General features: G+C 34.4%; 1 protein-coding gene across 15 annotated transcripts in view; it reads right to left on the minus strand.

Annotated features, from left to right (window-relative positions):
• ERBIN (erbb2 interacting protein) overlaps window positions 1-20,168 on the minus strand; it is a 109,378-nt gene that overhangs the window by 10,298 nt on the left and 78,912 nt on the right. For 11 of the 15 annotated variants that reach the window (XM_082457086.1, XM_082457084.1, XM_082457085.1 and 8 more), the window contains 7 exons: window positions 18,696-18,795; window positions 15,325-15,446; window positions 14,136-14,309; window positions 13,109-13,294; window positions 8,997-9,111; window positions 7,041-7,224; window positions 3,712-5,260 (listed from right to left, as the gene is read on the minus strand). In XM_082457086.1, coding sequence (XP_082313212.1) covers window positions 3,712-5,260; window positions 7,041-7,224; window positions 8,997-9,111; window positions 13,109-13,294; window positions 14,136-14,309; window positions 15,325-15,446; window positions 18,696-18,795 — 2,430 coding nt within the window. Of the gene's footprint in view, window positions 1-3,711; window positions 5,261-7,040; window positions 7,225-8,996; window positions 9,112-13,108; window positions 13,295-14,135; window positions 14,310-15,324; window positions 15,447-18,695; window positions 18,796-20,168 lie in introns of those variants that run through there. The other 4 variants (XM_082457074.1, XM_082457081.1, XM_082457083.1 and 1 more) reach the window with 3 other exon arrangements.

Here is a 20,168-nt window from a genome sequence, read left to right on the forward strand (position 1 = left end):
TGTCGGAAGATAGGAATTGATGTTATACCCAGATATATCTGTACGTATATAGTTACACACAGAACACAAACTAATTTCTTTATGAAGACAAACTTCACCAACATTCAGTTATTTCTAAGTCAAAATGGGTTTCTAGAGAGTCTGCTTCATTTTATAGAAATTAATTCTGTCTTATTAAGTAAATGGAGAGTTTAGACATACATAATACGGCACAAAATATATTTGCAAAAAAAAATACCTGGCTCTTGGCTACTGCAATTTCTAATAAAAATTATCTTCCACATTTAGGAAAATGTCTTAACATCAGAGAAAAGTTTAACATACACAGAGAGTTTTAGGATATAACATTTAAAAAAGGCTCCTACTGCTTTACAATTACCAGGAAAAAAATTTCAATAAATCTAGAAAATGCACATGTAAAACTTTTTTTCCCATTCAAATAGGTAGATATTAAAGATTATTATATTTTAGTAGTTAGTAGTGGCTTTGCTGCTTAAACTTGAAGAACGCTTCAAGTTTCACTGATGGAATCCTTCCACGACTGAGTTTACTATAAATGCCTAACTGCCAATCCCAGAGCTGCCTGAGAAATGTCCTTCAATAAAAGCACTGCCTGATTCTCATTGTTCCTGCTTGTTTATCCCCAGAGTTAACTACTGTTCTTTCACATGTGGATGCTTTTAGTCATGTCCCTAAACTTTAAGGGTCTGATGGTCAAACCGAGAGGAGCCATATTTTGGGCATGACTTATTAGTAAGAAATCCACAAATCCACAAATACTTGTTATGACATTTACAACAAGCATTTATATATATGTTATGACATATATAATAAGCATTTCTGTATTACTCTTAGGAAATACAGATTTTCTCCAGATTATGAAGTTGATCTCTAATACCAAGAAACATTAACCTGACATTCCAGAATGAAAAGAATCTGTAAAATTACAATGTACACGTTTAGTTATTTTGTGGATTCTGAAGTAAAGACTAAAGAAAAAAGTTGAATTTAACAGGCCAGGCCTGTACTTTCCCAAACCATCTCACAAAGAATAAGGATTTGGCAGAGGCAGTTCAGAGGTTCCCCAAACACCTGATTAGAATGTAAAAATAAATTATACACATTACCACACACACAGAGAAACATTTCAACAACACACCCTCACGTGTTACACACAGTTTTAACGTGTCAACTTGAGTGGTCTGATTGACCCTTTTTAATAATATGTTGATCTTGGAACAAAGCCTTTGCTGTCACCTTTGAACATACATGAGGTTTTTGTAAATATTTCACTGAGTAAGAAGGCTAAAGTTTGGAATAGGTCTGACTTTGAATTCAGGCTTGTACAGAGACAGCCACATAAAACTGCACTCTGTCACAACATCAACACACTGTGCAAAGCTCAGTTAAGTGCTGGGTAAATGTCCTGGGCACTGTTTTTCACTACATGCTAATAGCTGTATAATAGCAAGTGAACATGGAAATCATCATGTTTTGTTAATCATATTCTGGTTGAGTGCTTCTTATCAGTTTTTAATATAATAAGGAATATTGGCAAATGCTGATATTAGAAATAATTTTAATTTTGAAATAAATTTTTATTCTTTTTCAATCTCTGTTGATTAGTTTAATTAAATAAGTCTCGAGATTTCTGAGGTGGGATTTATTTTATACATTTGTGTTCCAGGTACAGTTTGCTGCAGTGGCTGGGAAGGAGGGGTTACTACTACAAGGTTAAAAAAAACCAAGTAAGCTTCAATAACTTATCTCTTTCTGTGTTACTACTAAACTCCTCAGCTGGGCAAAGTAGCAACTTTTCCTCTAGAGGTAGGGCAGGCATTGTGAAATCCCCTGAGGAAAATTTTCAAATGTCTACCACGCCATTAGAATTATGTTTAAGGGAGAGAGGAGGAGATGCAGAGGAACAAATAGAGATCTTCCATCACTGTCTAAATCTTGTTGCCCTGTGTCCTCAAAAGGCTTTTCCTAATTTCACTGAATTGATTCTCACCTATAAATTACCAGTGAGCACAACAGGGAAACTACTGTCATGCATTCTCTAAGCAATCATACGGTGAATTCTAAACATGAGGTTTAGAATTTAGAGAGATACAGTGAACAATGAGATGGCTGCTACTGCTTCCTATTTACTAAAGTCCAGGCGTGTCTGTGTCAGACAGGAAAGTAGTGGAGAATAGCCATCTGAGATGTCAACTAAAAATATAATGATAACCAAAACTTATCTCTTCCTCCAAACCTGCTATTCCTCTTCAATATCCAGTTAACAGCAGTCCCCAAAAACAGTTATTCAAGGTACCAATCTCAAGCTTAATCCCTTTTCCTCAATGAACGATTACAGGAATATTCCCATCAGAAGTAAACTCTTATAATCTATTTCAGAACTGCCTCTTGAATTTGTTCCTTTGCCTCAGTTCCACTGATATATTTTTCATTCCATTTATTTTCTGGACCATTAGACAGCCTCATAACTCAATCAACTTGACTATAGCCTCTTCCTCCTCAAATCCAGTTCCACACCATCACCAGAAGTTTATTTATAAAACAGTTATGTTACTCCTTTGCTTAAGAATTTTCCAAATTCCATAGATAAGGCACACAAATTTAAAGACCCTCAACAGTATGTAGAGAATTACAGCCGAAACAAAATGGAGAGCTGACAACGAAGTCGCCTAATGCTATAGATGCTCAGCTACTTAAAGCTAAGAACAGAATTAAAAAGAGCTAACAATTACAGACAGAGGTTCAATGTGAATTGATATAAGGTATTAATCACATTTTAGACACTGATTTCTTAAAAACTTAAAGAATTTTAAAAAGTAACGATTAATTGAGGTTGTATACATTCAGCTGTTTTTAAAAATATCTTATATCAATAAACAAAGTTAAAATAATCCTTGGGTAAAATCCACTGAGAGATATGAAGCTAAATCTTGAAGAATGAATATGCCTTATATACTTGGGCCATAGAACTGCCCCAAAGTATCAGTTTTAAGCATAATTTAAAAAAAATTTTTATCTCCTTTCAAAAAAGGAATATCTATACATAAGGTTATAAACTGAACATGAGCTTATTTCCAAACTACACTACACTAGAGCCACAGACACCTGAGTTCAAAGAGGTCAGAAATGCAGTTCAGGAAAGTCAAGAGTAAATGCCATGCCAGAAGCCATCTGAGTCAGTGACAGTGTTAGTCATACAACATGAACTGGGGAAAAAAATCTTAGGTGAAAGATATACATTTACAATACATTTCTTGTTATTCTGTTAACTATATGGTAAATTGCTATTTCTGTAAACATATTTACATAATTAATTATTAATAGACGAGAGCAGGAAGCCAGAAAATAACAGAGGTAAACATGTATATATGTGTATTATTTGTAGTATGGCACAATCTAAACGAGATACACTCCTAAATATATAAAATGAAGGTAAGCCCATTAGAAAACACTAAGGAGTAAGAGAAGGGAAAGAAGTTTATATTAACATCTCAACTGTTTTGAGACTGGGTAATTCTAAACTTGGACCTCTAATCTCACTACCAAGGAAAAACTCCTAGAATATAGGTATATATTCAATAATTCAGAGTATCTTGTTTCATCTAGTTTCAAAAACAAAGACTGCCAAATATTTTAAAGGAAAATTAGTAAATTCATAAATAGGAGAATGAAAAATTCATGTTTAATTACCTTTTCTAACTTTTTGGCCTCAATGTGTCGTAGTACTTGTTCTCGCCAATCGTGAGGAACTTTACTTTTTCCTGGAGGATCTAATAATGAATGTTCAGAACCAACCCTTGCATTTGTTCTTTTTGAAGGACTAGTCCGTGAATAATTGAAATCACTAACTGACATAGTTCTCTCTGGTATTTCACTAACAGAGGGTCGAGCACTCTGAGGCCTTGATGCATTTGGACCATCAATGCTGTATGTTCGCGCAGAAAGAGGTCTCTGTGATCCTGACATTATTGGAGGAGTTCTTCCCACTGAATGTAACTCTCTGTATGATAAATAATCTCCTTCAGGAACTTGGGCCCGCCTTGTGGGACCTGGCTCACCAAGATTTACAGAGGCTGTAGAGGACACACTACTCTGTCGCTGAATCGTAGTTCGTGATGATCCAGGAATGAGTCGGTCATTTGGTGAGATGGCCCACATTTCCCCATGTCTTCCTGGACCAAGTCTCTGATGTAAATGGTATCCAGTATTAGCTCGAACATTGTTATGATTAGAGAAATTCATATTGGCAGAATGTTTAGCATAACTGTGATTTTCTGTACTCTCTGATCTAGGAAAGCGCTGCGGAGGAAAATTGACATGGTCTACTTGGGGATTTTGTTTGGAGTGCCACAAAGTGTCCTTGACTGTAGCACTGCTACTGTACTGGATATTATACTGTGGAGGACCATATATTTGAGGCGTGGACTGTGGGCCACTTGTTGTGGGGCCTCTTATTATATTTGGTTCTTCAGGATTATGATTTGAATCAAACTTGAAAATTGCCTTTGTACCTGCTATTAAATCAGAAGATGAAGAAGAACCAGTAAATACTTGCAATGGTTGATCATACAAAAGCGTAGCTGACTTGCTCCTGACTATATTTTTTCCATCAATAGTAGATGTTACTTTAACTGTTGCACTTGGCTGCTGAGGTCCATTATCACTAAGAATGTCATAGATTTTTAGCCTGCCAGTCTCCATATTAGTTATGCTATGAGATTTCACAACAGATCCAATTGGCCCACTTCTCTGAGGGGAGAGATCTTCAGTGCTTTTGGAAAGACCCGCATCAACAGAAGAACTGGTGTCATGTGGTTCAGTCCTCCTAGGAGACTGTGGAGTTTCCTCAGAACGTCCATTTACCTTATTTATGCATTCAAGAGTAGGATACTTGTTTCCATTATCCAAGTGCTCAGCCTCTCCTTTAGCATTATTGCTGAAAAAGCCTGTTTCAAGCACTGTATCCTCTGTCTTTGATCTTTCCACTATCTCTGGTTGAAATGTATCATTAGTTACAAGTTTATTAAGATTCATATTGATATGGTCTAATTTGTGAGATTCATCAGATGTGGTTGTTGAGTCAACACCTTTTTCAATAAGAACTAATCGCTCTTCAATATTCAAATCATATTCAGGTAAGTTAAAATCTTTTTTATCAGGAACCTCGGTTTTTTCCTCTGTTGAATGATTTAAAATATCTCCATTTTGTAAAAGGCTGTTAAAATTTTCATCTTCTTGCCTAAAACAAAGAAAATTTTATCACAAACATCATAAAGCCCAGTTTTCTTAGTAATGGGGAACATTAACAACTAATTAATTAATGTGTAGGTACATAAAGATAAGAGCATTGATGGGAGTTACAGATAAAAGGCATTTATTATCAAGCATGTAATTTAAAAATATTATTGTAACAGTCAAATAATATAGATTTATATTAAATGGAGACAAGGTAAAGCATACTAATTAAAATTCATAGATAAGATTAATTTTCATCAATATCATCAATCTATCACAATACTTTAATAGAGCTAAACAATGAAGAAAAATGTGCTTATTATGTAATGAAATAATTCTCTTCTACTGCTACATTTTTTCATGACTGTGTTAAAACATGAAATGCTTGAAAGATGGGCACATACATGGAGAAAAGGCCAGTGAGTTGAATAGTTAAGTAAAAAGCACAGAATATTTTTACAAATAATTCTGAAACCTCACATTATTGATCAGTTGATCATATTAACTAAGTAGGTATTATTAGATTCAAATATATATAAGGAAATTATACAAAGAACTAAATCACTCAAAGATCTACAAAATATGAAGAAAGATCACAAAAGAAACTAAATCTAATCATTTTTCTGTGTCTATACTGTATTTGGCAAATATTTATAAAATGTACCATTCCAAAATTATAGAAGATATTTTATTTCTATTTGGTGATATGAAAACATATTTGTGTCCTCTTTGTAAATATTCAAGTTACGTTTCAACAAATTCTTTAATACTGATCTTCCCATTAGGTAACAGAAAGTATTACTAGAAATACAACAAAAAAGGTGTGGCTATATCCCTTTCTTAGCCTTTATTTCATTACAAAAAACATGACTTAGACTAAACTACTTCCCAACAATATCAGTAAAATTTTACTATTTGACAAAGTAATCATTATCTTAACCTCTAAGAGGTTTTAAAATTAATATTTTACCATACTGATCTTAGCCTCAAATTCAGAGGATATAAATGATTAATCATAACTACAACTACATAATAGTTAAACTCAATTTGAGACATAAAATTCATCTTTCTTTTAAAGCAATGCAAATCAATACACAGAAAAATTTGACTTAAATATGTCTGGAATTTAAGAACTATTTAACTCTAAAAATTAGTTAACAATATCCATACAATAAGCTTTACATTTAGTAGTAACCCAAATCTTTCTATCAAGCACTCTAGCTGATACAATAACATGAAGGTAAAATGGTATAGTCTCACTTTGATAACAAAACTTGAGAACCCTAGTAATAAATTTGTTTTAAAATTCACCCAAATTCCAGCCTGTAGGAAGTAAATCTTGTTTCAGTGAGTTTGACCTACAAATTTAACTCTAAACCAAAAATACAGCACTAATCAGAAATATTTGATTGAACCCTTTAATGATAACCCCCAAAGTGACTTTGCATTTCTAACTCTAAAAATATCCCTTTTAATTTGAATTATTCCAAACAGGCTCTTTATGTTGTAATACCTAGAAATATTATAAAACTGTTCAACCTTTTAATGAAGAGAATTAGAATATATTTTAAATCTTTTCTCCCCCATTTAAAAGACTGATTTAAAATGGAAATGTATAAAAGCTAAAAAATTAGTAGTAAAGTGGGGAAGAAACCATATACTGCCTGAACCATTTCTATAATATTAATTTGTAAAATCTTTTATGTTTTAATAATATATATTTATTTGCCTTACCACTTCTATTTATTATACAAATAAATTATTTTGTTAAGATGTTCACAAACCTGATTTTGGAATTAATACCAATATGCGTTTGTTTCACCGGAGAGCAGAGTGAGGTATCTTGACTACTATCAGTATTAAGAGAAACTGAATCAGACATCCGAGATGGAGAAGAACAGTTGCTGTTATTCTGATTGCTATTGTGTGTAACTTCATCTGATAAAGAATCTGTATCCTTTGTATCATCTGAAACAAAAAAAAACTTAAGCTTTGATAAAGCCAAGAAGAACTTCCAGTGATGACAAATGGCATTTATATTGTCCTGATTCAATATATAAGGTAAAGAATTCTATGGTTAAGATAACCAGAGGCTCACCTCTGAAAACTCAGTCCTAATACATAAAAAGATTAAAGAATTTAAAAATAGTGATACCTTCAGTTAGTTTGTTTTTAGTGATACCTATAGTTTTTTAAAAAAATATGACCAATGTTAGTTACCCAGAATTTGATTTAGTTTAACTACTGACAAGATGATATCACACAGTGTTTAAGGCCATCAATTAGTTTTAGTGAATATGCTTTTCCACACATCTTTAGTTTTAAAAAGTCATAATAGTAAGAAATACACAGTACAGTTCATAACCTTGGTAAACTTTTCTGGGGTAGAAATTATTTCATACATGTATGGAATTGTTTTCATCTATTCTGATAATAAAAATGAGCAGCACAATCAACCAAAAAACAAACACCAAACAAATCCAGAAATTTTCACAAGGTCAGTTTTCCACTTTTTAAAATCATTTCAAAGAATTGTATATGAATAGTGAACTCTCAATATGTGTCATGGATTTGTAACAACTACATAAACAGAAATAGACAATATTCATATTCCATTATAGTCAGGTAGTATAAAAAGTACTATTTCTTTAAAGTAGTAATAAAAAGATAATAACTTAATATCTTTACAACCCTAAAGGCTGTTTTTAACTAACTCAATTCTAGCCAAATCATAGAAATAGTACATACAGACACGTAGTCATAGGTGATTATATGAATTTTTTGCTGTTCCAAATATCTCAGTTCAAGTAGTCTGGATTGTGTTTACAGTTGAAAACAGTAGCACATGGGGCTCTGTAACTTCAACTTTAAGGTATTTGGGTTTTGGATTCTGAATTTTTAAAATACTGTTAAACTATATGGCACTTAAGTTCTCTCCTAGATATATTCTTCTTCTTCTACCTCCTTATCATGGGGCAACTGTGACAATTAGATAATAACATGCATACTATTTAGCATAGTAATTAACAATTAGTAACAAATATCAGTGCCATTATTATTATGAAACCCCAAGCTATCCTCCAAAGGGCCACCTTGATAGTAAGTTTCATTAATGCCATAAAGGTAAAGGCTGGATAAACCTCTGGTGGAGATAATGTAGAGATGTTCAGACATTTGGTGGAGAGGAGTGAGGGAAGGATAAAAGGAAGGGATATAGAGACTCTTCAAGTTCTCTTTCCTTTCCAAGAGTCTGAGATTCCATGTCAGGTGGGGGTGGGGGTGGGGATGTTAAAAAGAAGTACTGGGAGAGATAAAGTAACAAGCAGCATCTGTTATACATCAGGTACTATGCTAGGTCTGAGTGCACTAATCTGATATATTTGAGAGTCACAAAACCCTTCATTAGCCTCATTGTATGCCTAATATATACACAGACAAAATTAACGAACGCAAAGATCAAACAGCAAATAAGTGGTAGAGATGGAATCATAATCTAGGCTTATTTGCCTATAAAATCTATGCCATGTAAGTAAACTTGCACGAATGAGGGAAGAGAAAAGATCCATCAAGATTTTTCTTTAAAAACGAGAGGTAAGGAATAGACCTCTTAGAAAGGCATGTTTTAAAAATTGTTTCTAAAAAGTTTTAAATAACAATGACATTTAGTGAAATTTATTTGAAAAAATGTATAAATTTATTCAGCCCATTTCTATTCTTAGTGCTTTCCTTTAACACCTAACCTTTTTTGTTATTACTAAGTGCTACCACTTTGGGCTGGTTAATAGAGGTTTCAATTAATGGTGGTCGCATCTCTGCCATTTTCATCTCTTCATCAGAAGAAAGTTCTTCAGATTCCTAATTTAAAGAAAAAAGAGAGAAAATATTTACAAATATAAATTTTGGTTTCTTTAAATATTAAGTCATAAGAATTTCAAAGAGAAACAAATACTTAGAACAGGTAAAAAAAACCTTTTTAAGGTAATAGTGAATAAAACTAGTATATGACTTAAATTTTTCAAGACATGGCTGTAAAACTATGAAAATTATTAACAGTACACCAAAGTGCCTAAGGTATAATTTTCTGTGCAGTCCTTAATCCAACTGTATTAATGATTGGTATGTACCTGGTAATATGTCAAGTGCCAGAGAAACAAAAATGAGTAAAACACAATCCCTGCCATTGTAAAACTCAAGTTTAGTGAAGGTACTCTAACAAAAAGTCTATTCCTAACCCTCAAATTTATTCCTTCAAGGATCACTGGGTTCCAAGGAATCAGAAGGACTGAGATGTTCTTCCACCAAAATGGATTAATGGCAATTTTTGCCCAATTTGATTTTTTTCTCTGATATTTGCCAACTGTCCCAGACTATCTACCATTGAGTGCTGTTAGCACACAAAAAAGAGACCTTGTCGTCAACAAATATTAATAGAAAAATTTGAACACCGTATATAGTGTATATAAAATCAGATCTACTGCAGGGTAAATTATTCTTAGTTAATATGATGAAAATAAATAAAAGCTCTTAAAAGGGTGTTCTATTAAAAATACTAAGATTTCTAGGTGCTTTAAGAGTGCCATAATAAGACATGAACTGGAGTCAGAAAACTGTTTCAGTAAAAAGGCCAGAGAGTAAATATTTTACACTTTGCAAGCCATACAGTCTCTTGTTTCAACCAACCAATTCCGCTGCTGTGGCACAAGAGTAGTCACAGGCAATATGTAAACAAACTACCATGGCTGTGTGCCAGTAAAACTAAATTTCATCTAATTTTTCACATTTCACGAAATACACTTTCTCTTTTGAATTTTATTCAACCATTCAATAATGTAAAAGCTGTTCTTAGCTTGCAAGCCACACAACAATCGGCAGTTGGCTGGATTTGGGCCATAGGCCATAGTTTGCCAACCCTGTTCCAAACTGCACTACAACAGAGTTAGACTGCTAAGTAGATTAGGGAGAGAACGTAAATTGGATTTAGTTGAAGGGTGAGTTAAGAGGGAAATGACATTCTGAGTAGGGGAAAGCATGGAAATAAGAAAAAGTATGGCAAGTCAGCTCCATGCAGCTGGAACTTAAGATAAGTGGCAGGAGACAGAAAAGGCAGACTGGGACGGATAGTAAAAGGTTATGCTCTGAGTATGAACTCAATTAAGTATGTATTGGTCATTACTGAAAGTTGACAAGCCAGGAACTCACAAGATCAGATTCTTTTAAAATAGTAACTCTGGTATTAAAGATGTATGAAAAGAAAAAGAGACTGGCAGAAAGGAAACTAGCTATACTGATAGTCCTGAAGAAAAAAAGACTACATCTGTCCTGCAATGGCAGTGATGGATAGTAAAGAAAAAAAGAATTTGACAGAAATTTTGCAATTAACAGGACTTGATTGATAGAATGAATGCGAAGAATGAGATAAAAGGACAAGGAGGTCTGTCTTAATCTTTGACATCTGCAGCATTTAAACTGCTGACCAGGCCTTCTCCTTCATGAAATTATATTACACCTGGGCTTCTGGGAACTGTAGTCTCCTAAATCTCCTCCCACCTTTCTGTTTCCTTTGCTCATCTCAATTAATCTTCTTGCAGTTAGCTCACATTCTTTCCTTTCTTACTCTTTCTCCCTGGATATTGCATTTTCTCCAATGATTATGTTTAATGTAGATAATTCTGCTAAAAAGTCTTCAGTGGCTCCCTGAAGACTATAGTGTAGAACATCAAGTCCAAACTTCTTAGCAGAGGTATTAAGGGCTTCAGAATCAGGATCCAACCTACCTTACTAATTCTATTCATATACTATAACCCCTGACATGTTCAGTCAGATGCAACATGCTCTTTTCTACATTTTCTAAATACCATGCTTTTGCTCTCATTATTCCTTCCATTTCATTCAATTCTCCTATTTCTGCTTATTGAAACACTTCAAAATACAGGTTAAATGCTTCCTTCACCTTAAAGCATCCACGGTTCTTCGTAGCCAGAAAATATCCCCTTTCTAAATTTCTGTAGCACTTAATACCTCCAGCAGTGTATGAAGGGAATATAAAATGGTGTAATCACTTTTGGAAAACTGTCTGGCAGTTTCTCAAACAGTTAAACATAGAGTTACCATACAATCTAGCAATTCTACTCTGAGGTATATACCCAAGAGAAAAGAAAACATATATCCACACAAAAACTTGTACACAAACATTCAAAGAAGCCTTATTTATTATAGCCAAAATGTGGAAATAACCCAAATGTCCATAATGGATGATTACAATGAAATATTATTCAGATATTAAAAAATGCATGAAGTATTGATTCATGCTACAATATGAATAGTCTTGACATTATGTTAAGTGAAAGAAACAGTTACAGAGACCACATATCAGATGATTACATTTATATGAAATGCCAAGGACAGCCAAATCTAGAGATGCAGATAAAGTATATTACTAGTTGCCTAGAACTTGGGGGCATGGAGAAGTTGTAGGGAGACAACTAAGAAGTACCGGCTTTCTTTCGGGGTAATGACAATGTTCTAAAAGTGACTGTGGTGAGGGCTGCACAACTTTTAGTAAACTGAAAAACCACTGAACTGCACCTTTTATTTAAATGAGTGAATTGTATAATATATGTCATATCTCAATAAAGCTGTTTTTTTAAAAAAAGTTAGTTTTTATTGATCCACGGGAAGAATCTCTTTAAAAAAAGTCTCAGATATTCAAGAAAAAGATTACTTCATAATCAATGACAGATGCCTAAAGAAGTCAAATAATTGAAGTACACCTACAGCAACCTTTTCATTTTTTTTTTTAACATCTTTATTGGAGTATAATTGCTTTACAATGGTGTGTTAGTTTCTGCTGTATAACAAAGTGAATCAGTTATACATATACATATGTCCCCATATTTCTTCCCTCTTGCATCTCCCTTCCTCCCACCCTCCCTATCCCACCCCTCTACGTGGTCACAAAGCACGGAGCTCATCTCCCTGTGCTATGCGGCTGCTTCCCACTAGCTATCTATTTTACGTTTGGTAGTGTATGTATGTCTATGCCACTCTCTCACTTCGTCCTAGCTTACCCTCCCCCCTCCCTGTGTCCTCAAGTCCATTATCTATGTCTGCGTCTTTATTCCTGTCCTGCCCCTGGCTTCTTCAGAAGCATTTTTTTTTTTTTTTTTTTAGATTCCATACATATGTGTTAGCATACGATATTTGTTTTTCTCTTTCTGACTTACTTCACTCTGTATGACAGACTCTAGGTCCATCCACCTCACTACAAATAACTCAATTTCGTTTCTTTTTATGGCTGAGTAATATTCCATTGTATATATGCAACCTTTTCATTTTTAAGTTACAGAAATAAAAGCAATTGCCGTTATGAATTTTACAGAATTAGAACAACACTGCCACAATCTGATTTACATAGTAGGGACTTCCCTGGTGGTCCAGTGGGTTAGACTCCACACTCCCAATGCAGGGGGCCCAGGTTCGATCCTTGGTCAGGGAACTAGATCCCACCTGCATGCCACAACTAAGAAGCCCACATGCTGCAACTAAGAAGGAGTCCGCATGCTGAAACTAAAGATCTTGCATGCCACAACTAAGACCTGGCGCAACCAAAATAAATAAATATTTTTTTAAAGACATAATTTACATAGTAAAAATTTTATACCCACTGTACTCCAATGTTTAAGCTTAAAGTGATAAACGAGTGGTATAGCAAATATTATGAGATTTCTCAATGGCAAATGCATTAGCATATTTTCTGCTATCAGTATCAGGTTTCTCCTATCTTTAGTTAGCAACAATGAAATATTAAATTCTTACCATTTATCACTACTTCAGAATAATCATAAAGCCATACCTCAAAAACATCATCATGATTAACAATATGCTTCAAGTTCTCAGAGGCTTTCATATTTGCAGTCACTGGCGGATTCCCAGGACTGACCTCAGCTTCAGGTTCACTGGTCTTCGGTATAGAGTTTCCTATCATATACTTTTCTCTTTCATCAGCTTTGCTTCTTACTGGAGTAGTACTTTCTGAAGTCTAAGTAAAAGAAAAAATAAAGAATTCACATTCTTTATATCTATTCTTGTATTAAAGTTCAGATGAAATTTTAACAGTAATTTCGTATCTTCCTATTCTGGATAAACTGAAGAAACTTTAAACATGGAAATCTGTAGGACTCACAGATAAAATGCTCATTTTGGGAACAGGTGGTCCCAAAGGTCCACGAGCCACATTAAACTTTACAATTTAGCTGAGGATACATTTCATCCTAGAAGTTGCAAAGCTGGTATTTATGAGTGAGTCACTTAGCTCAGCATGCTCAAAATCAGGATGGCTAGGTATTTTCCTGCTCATTGTGGAATATATAGTAACTCTAATGACATGATATAACTTCTGTTTCTGTGATACAGTGGCGGGGGGGAGGGGGAGGGAGTCCATTAAAGGAACACACAATTTAGGGATTAGTGTAGGTTTCAGAAACATCCCGAGGAAATGCCAATTGTCTGTCATAGCAATTACATTTAAAATTAAACTGGGTAGAGTGGATCAATATTACCAGGGGAAAAAGTATTTCTATAACAATGAATTTTTTGACATTTGTTACCTTATTCTTTGTTCAGGCAATGATTTTTCAAAGGCTATGCTGACACTCCCCTGCCCATATGGACAGTCTGTAACCACACTGAAGTGGTAATAATAGCAATTAGGGAGTTTGCTCACTATTATAGCTTTTAGTTCAGGTATTCGAGAACACTGCCCTAAGTTGGGAAGTACATTTTCTTGTAAACAAAAAGGATCATTATATCATTTATCATTAAAAAATTTTAAAGAACCTGAAACAGGTTTTGGTCAATGCTTTTGAATTGAGTTTTCTAACCTTCACACCCACATCATTATTTACAACTTGCTGATCTTCATGTGGTTTCAAATCTTTTCCAGAGTCTTCATTAGTCTCTTCATCTTTTAATCTATGTACAATGGTTTGAACAGTTTTAACCATATTCTTAAGCTCATCTGGGTATGGTGTTGGATATCTCTTTAAATTTCCCTCCTAGAGAAATAAAATAAGCGCAATTTAAAATACAGATAAATATTTCTTTTTTAAAATATTTTTATTGCAGTATAGTTGACTTACAATGCTGTGTTAGTTTCAGGTGTACAGCAAAGTGAATCAGTTATACATACACATATATCCACTCTTTTTTAGATTCCTCTTTTCCCATATAGGCCATTACAGAGTACTGACTAGAGTTTCCTGTGCTATACAGTAGGTCCTTATTAGTTATCTACAGATAAATATTTCTAATGTCAATCTCAAAATTTAATCTATAATCCATCTTAATTACATTGCTCATAGGGGTAACTGTGAAGACAGATGATAGGTCTTTGAAAGCATTTTAGACTCAATAAAAGTATGGTTTTATCGATAATCGAAAACTTCACAGTTACAGATTTCAATGTTTTAAAAGCTTTTTTTTTTTAGTAGACTTAAATATATTCCATTTGGAGATATATGGTATGGATATTGCCAACACCACCTCTTGGCTTTGAAACAGATATACGTTTTCCAGCTAGATGTTTATGCAAACATACATAAAATTCCTAGATTATTATGACTTATGTGCTGGGAACCAAACACTTCTAAGGTCAATCTAATTATCATTTTCTGGGATTCAGCTAGTTTTATTATATAAGGGGAAAAAATTACATCCATAAGTAACTAGGAAATGTGTATTTGCTACTTCTATCACTGCAACACAGTCTCACAAAGAAACAAAATGTTCATATCAAAGAGTTCTTTATCCCTATAATGTATATAAATAAATCACTAAAGAAAGGAAAGGGGGAAATAATAATCTGTTTTTGTCTTATATTTATACACGCTATGAAATCTGGCTTTTGATCACATAATTTTATATTGTTCTCGAATACTTTCACATGATAAATGTATTGGATTAATAAAATTTCAAGTGCCTTGAGGGCAAAATAGCACAGATTAGCTATATAGTACCCAATACATATCAGCAGACCTGTTTAAAATTTGAAGGAAAAAAGAATAGACTCACTCTAGGAGGTGCTTCCCTTTCATCTTTGTCTTCATCACATTCAAATGCCACTTGAGCCCGCTGTTTTCTCTGTTCCTCCCACAATGAAGGATTAAAACTTTCATTATCTGATATGAACATAACTAGAGAAAAACAAACAAAACCCCACTGTATTTTACTATAATTATGAAAAACTATTACTTGCTCATAATTTTCTTTATGAGATATGTTCATTAAGATAAATCAAGACCGGTCAATGTCAGCAGCTATAAATGCTACACTAACAACTAGGCTGTGTTTCCAACATTTCTTCACAATATCAATGACATATCTTTTCTTCCTTAAAGCTGATTTGTCTTGTTTTGTTACCAGAAGGATTCCTGAAGAGAATATAACAATTAAGACACTGTAGATATGTGATTGTGTGCAGTTCCCTACAAAAAGTAACATGGTAATATGTAAATTATTTCGTCCAGGTTCTGGCATTCAGAAACCTTCCTAATTCCAACATTGTTCATTATGTACTGGGGGAGGGGTGTTAAGTCAGAAACAGGGAAATATTTTGGTAAAAAATGACTACCCTGATGGCATGTAATTACATCTTTGCATGAAACATTATATATAGCTTTACTACGTAAATAAAGTAATTACAAGATATTCTCTATCAAAACTAAGGAAAATTGAAAATTTAACATAAACTCAACACTCACATATCCTGATATCTGATATTAATATTAAAGATGTGACAACTGTCACATCTTTTTGCTTATTAGGCAACTAAAAAAAGCTAAGGCTTAAAAAATTAATCCACCTGACTATTATATACCACCTTACAGAAGTTTGTGTAGTACAAAATAAAATCACAACTTATTTTCTGCCCATTAGAAGAAAACAACAAAAGGGATTAAAAGCACCTAAAATTAGTTAATACAAAAACTGAAATTCCTGGAATACCCAAATATGGTCAGTTTGATTATTTATGCAAAACTAGCATAATTATCATTTATTTTTAGCCCTTATTTTGAGCTTCTTACCCTTCTTTAATCTCATATCCAAAGAATGCCATGAAACCAAATACTAACACCAGGAATAAAGCTTTGAGATTCACCTTCTTCTTTGTTTTCATTACTTGTCTCAAAAATTTAATTGCTTTGTGTTGTTGCTTAATATTAAATGAATTAGAATGTTTGTTCTTGTTTGTTTGTCCAACGTGGTTCAAACTCCTGGGAAACCCTATTGACATACTTTTTGTGGTATACTTGGAAAGGCAAGCAGAGTCAAGCAGTTTCCAACAAAGTCTATTTCCAGGATGGAGAAGATTTCTCCTCCCGTCTTAGGCTTTTTTGTTACCAGAAGGATTCCTGAAGAGAATCTAACAATTAAAACACTATAGATATGTGATTTTGTGCAGTTCCCTCAGTTCCCTACAAAAAGTAACATGGTAATATATAAATTATTTCATTCAAGGTTTGGCATTCGGAAATAATCTTCCAAATCCCAATACTGTTCATTATGTACTGGGGGTGGGGATGGGGGTTAAGACTCCACCAGCCTAGCCCAGAGATCTCTAAGAGTTTTAGATTACATCAAAGCAATTTTACACCAGAATTTTTTCAGAACCCCAAGGAAAACTTTTACCATGCCTCTCACTCCTGTCAACTTCTGGTCACCTACACTTTCTACCCTTTAGTGTAAATCTCACATCTTTTGCGATTCAGGGCATCAGGTAGTAACAGCACTTTTTCTGCATTTCAGATGCCACTAGATCTGATCACACTGGCATATTCATTGAGGACTCTAGTATTTGCCTAGAGTGTTTCTCTCTACCTATGACCTGCCAAAATCCTGAATGATGAAAATGTGCGATGACCCCACCTCAACCCTATAATTTCATAATTCCTTGATGCCCTCAATCCCAATGTCCATCTGCATTTCACCCATGTGATTCACAATCATGGTAATACTCAAGACCTTAGCTTCTGTAATACTTTTCCACCTCCCTGACCACTACACTTGTCCTTCTAAATCATTCACTTCCTTATTATTGCTGGTAAATGTCAAGTTCCTTAACCTCATTTCTTTTTCTTCCTGTAAAAGCACTCTAGGTTTTATTTCCTTCTCTATTCATCTTAGATTTCATGATATATTATTTCCACCATTCTCACCTTTCTTGCCCCCTTTCCTTAAGTTATACCTATGCAATAAGTCCGTAACATGGTACTTCAATCACCTACCTTCTTTGCCCTGGAATTTAACCAGAGAAAAATGACATAACCTTGTTGTTTAGAACCACTGCAAATTTATGGTATTCCCCCCTTTTTGCTCCATCTTCAATGCTGCTCAGGAATTCTATTTATTCTAAGTCAGTCTGCTCTGCCACTCCAAGTCACTACCACTTCCCTCAAATGCCCTTCCCCCAGTCTTTAGAGGCAATTTTCTCTTTGACTTCACTGAGAAAATAAATGCAATGAAAACCCTCAGACTGATATTGTTCCCCGATACCTTGTTTTCCTCAGTTATAAATTTATTGTTAGGTGGATCCATACTTCCCCTTTTTCCTGTTTAAGACTGATTCCTCTAACTAGGCTCAAGATACCATGCCTTTTCTTTCAAATTTCTTTCAAAGCAAGGATTTAAGATCTTAAATACTCAGATCTGAGACTTCCCTGGCGGTCCAGTGGTTAAGACTCCACGCTCCCAATGCAGGGGGCGCAGGTTCGATCCCTGGTCAGGGAGCTAAGATCCCACGTGCCATGTGGCGCGGCCAAGAACAACAACAACAACAAAGACCAAAAACTTAGATCTAACACAATGCCTGGCAAATAGGTGGTAATAAAAATGGAATGAACTAAATGTGAAGCGTCTACTCTCGAAGTATTAAAAAATTCCGCCTCAAGGACATTGTTTTCTGACTCATCTATTTCTTAGAGACACTGTGATAAAGGAAAAAGCTTTTCTTGCAGTTGAAAGGAAATTCACCTGCCTGACCATACCAAATGCAGTTTCTGATTCAGTATTATAAGTATACTAGTTATAGTGCTCTCCTTGTAACACCCATAGTGAAATACTTTAAAAAACACATGAACTCTAAAAGGACTCAGAATATTATAAACTTATACTTTTCTGTTGAAGCCTCTCCCACACTAAAATGCATCTAACAAAATCAAAGGAGTCATTTAAGGAAACATATGGTATACATATACCTCTAAATTCAACTATCTATAATGCTGAGATATTACCTTTTTTTCCCATTTTCAGAGAACTTCATTAACCAATTCTGCAAATTTTCTTCAAATTAGTAAAAGTCTTTGAGACTTAAAATTCACTTTACACCTTTGCTGTAATTTGTCAGTATTTGTTTTTTAAAAGAAAAGAGATTCTTAAATTCCTACCATCCTCAGTCCTTGGTTGCTGAGGGAACATGTAGTTAGTAAGCACCATTTTCTGGGTCTCTGAATCAGTCTCTTTTTGAAGAGGTATCAGGGGTTTGGACTAGGGAAAGAAAATAAATGTTTAGTTTTCAATAATCCTAAAGCAAATACATATCCAGCAATACCTCTGAATAAGTACTCACCATTTTTTCTATAAAGTCACAATGTGTAGGTTACCCCAAAAAATGTTTTTAACATACATAATAAAACTTTAAGATTTGAAACAATATACAAATCTAAAAAATAAAATTTAGCTTTTAATACAAAGTAAACTCATAATGTATTGCAATTATCACTGATCATCCATACAGTTTTAAAAGTTCTCATATATTAAGTACATCCACAGTCCAATAATTACTTATCATAGTGATTTTAATAACGCCAAAAACTAAGCCTTTCCATTTTATGTTATTTTGCCCCTTCTAGTATTCCCCTTTGGGAAGATGCTTTTGTAGAAATGATTTAGAAGGTTTAGTCTAGTTATCTGCAGGTTTATTTTAGCTGAAAACAGAGTACTTAAACACTAAGTTGTAACCTTCTCTTTTCTGCCCTGTGTCTCCTTTCTCCATTAAAGATACCACAAGTTACTAAGTGGCAGAACTAGAAAACCCAATTATTTTGGACCTCATTTTTCCTTACGACTCTTTTCCTAACTGGTTATTAAGTGTTTTCAATTTACTTCTTAATATAACTCATACTTTTGCCAGCCTACTGACCTAACATCCTACCAAGCCAAGCCTCGGCTAACTCCAGACAAGCAGGAACTACCCAATCCCCCCCTCACCTGCCACCCTATCAATTAATTCTTTGGACTTACTCTTGTGAAAACGGTGCAGCTAGTTAATGCCATCCTATAATCTTACTCCCATTCAAACATTTCCTCTGTGCCCCCATTCTTGTTTCACAGTAGAGATACTGTCCTGCATCTCAAACATCTTCACTGAAAACTTTCCTTGACCTCCTCAGATAATGAAAATGGTAGATCTACTCCTTTCCCTAGGACAGCACTTCCCTGAAGCCTTCTCAGATACAGGTTGCTTCTTTTCCCACACCTCATAAACCCTAGTTCAGGAGGTGGAGTTAGTGTTTACAAATGCTATGAGATCATTACTCCTCTCTCAATTATAAACACCTCTTCTTTTGAGGGAGATCAAACCCTGCCCCAACCATTCTAGCTCCTTTCCTAATATCCACTGACCTCCTGACAGTATCCAACTATTTCTGACTCTTTTATGCCAAATCTTTCCACAGTAATGGGTAATTCCACAGATATAAAATGTAGATGACATAGCCATACTTTCAGCCCAGTGATTTCTCAGTAGATGAGGAGGGGGTTGGAACGAGGAAAGAAGTCTACCTAGATAGACACAATTATCTGGGAGGGAGTTCCCTGGTGGCCTAGTGGTTAGGATGCCGGGCTTTCACTGCCATGGC

This window comes from Balaenoptera physalus (genome assembly GCF_965194825.1).
Source record: "Balaenoptera physalus genome assembly, chromosome: 3".
NCBI lineage: Eukaryota > Metazoa > Chordata > Mammalia > Artiodactyla > Balaenopteridae > Balaenoptera > Balaenoptera physalus.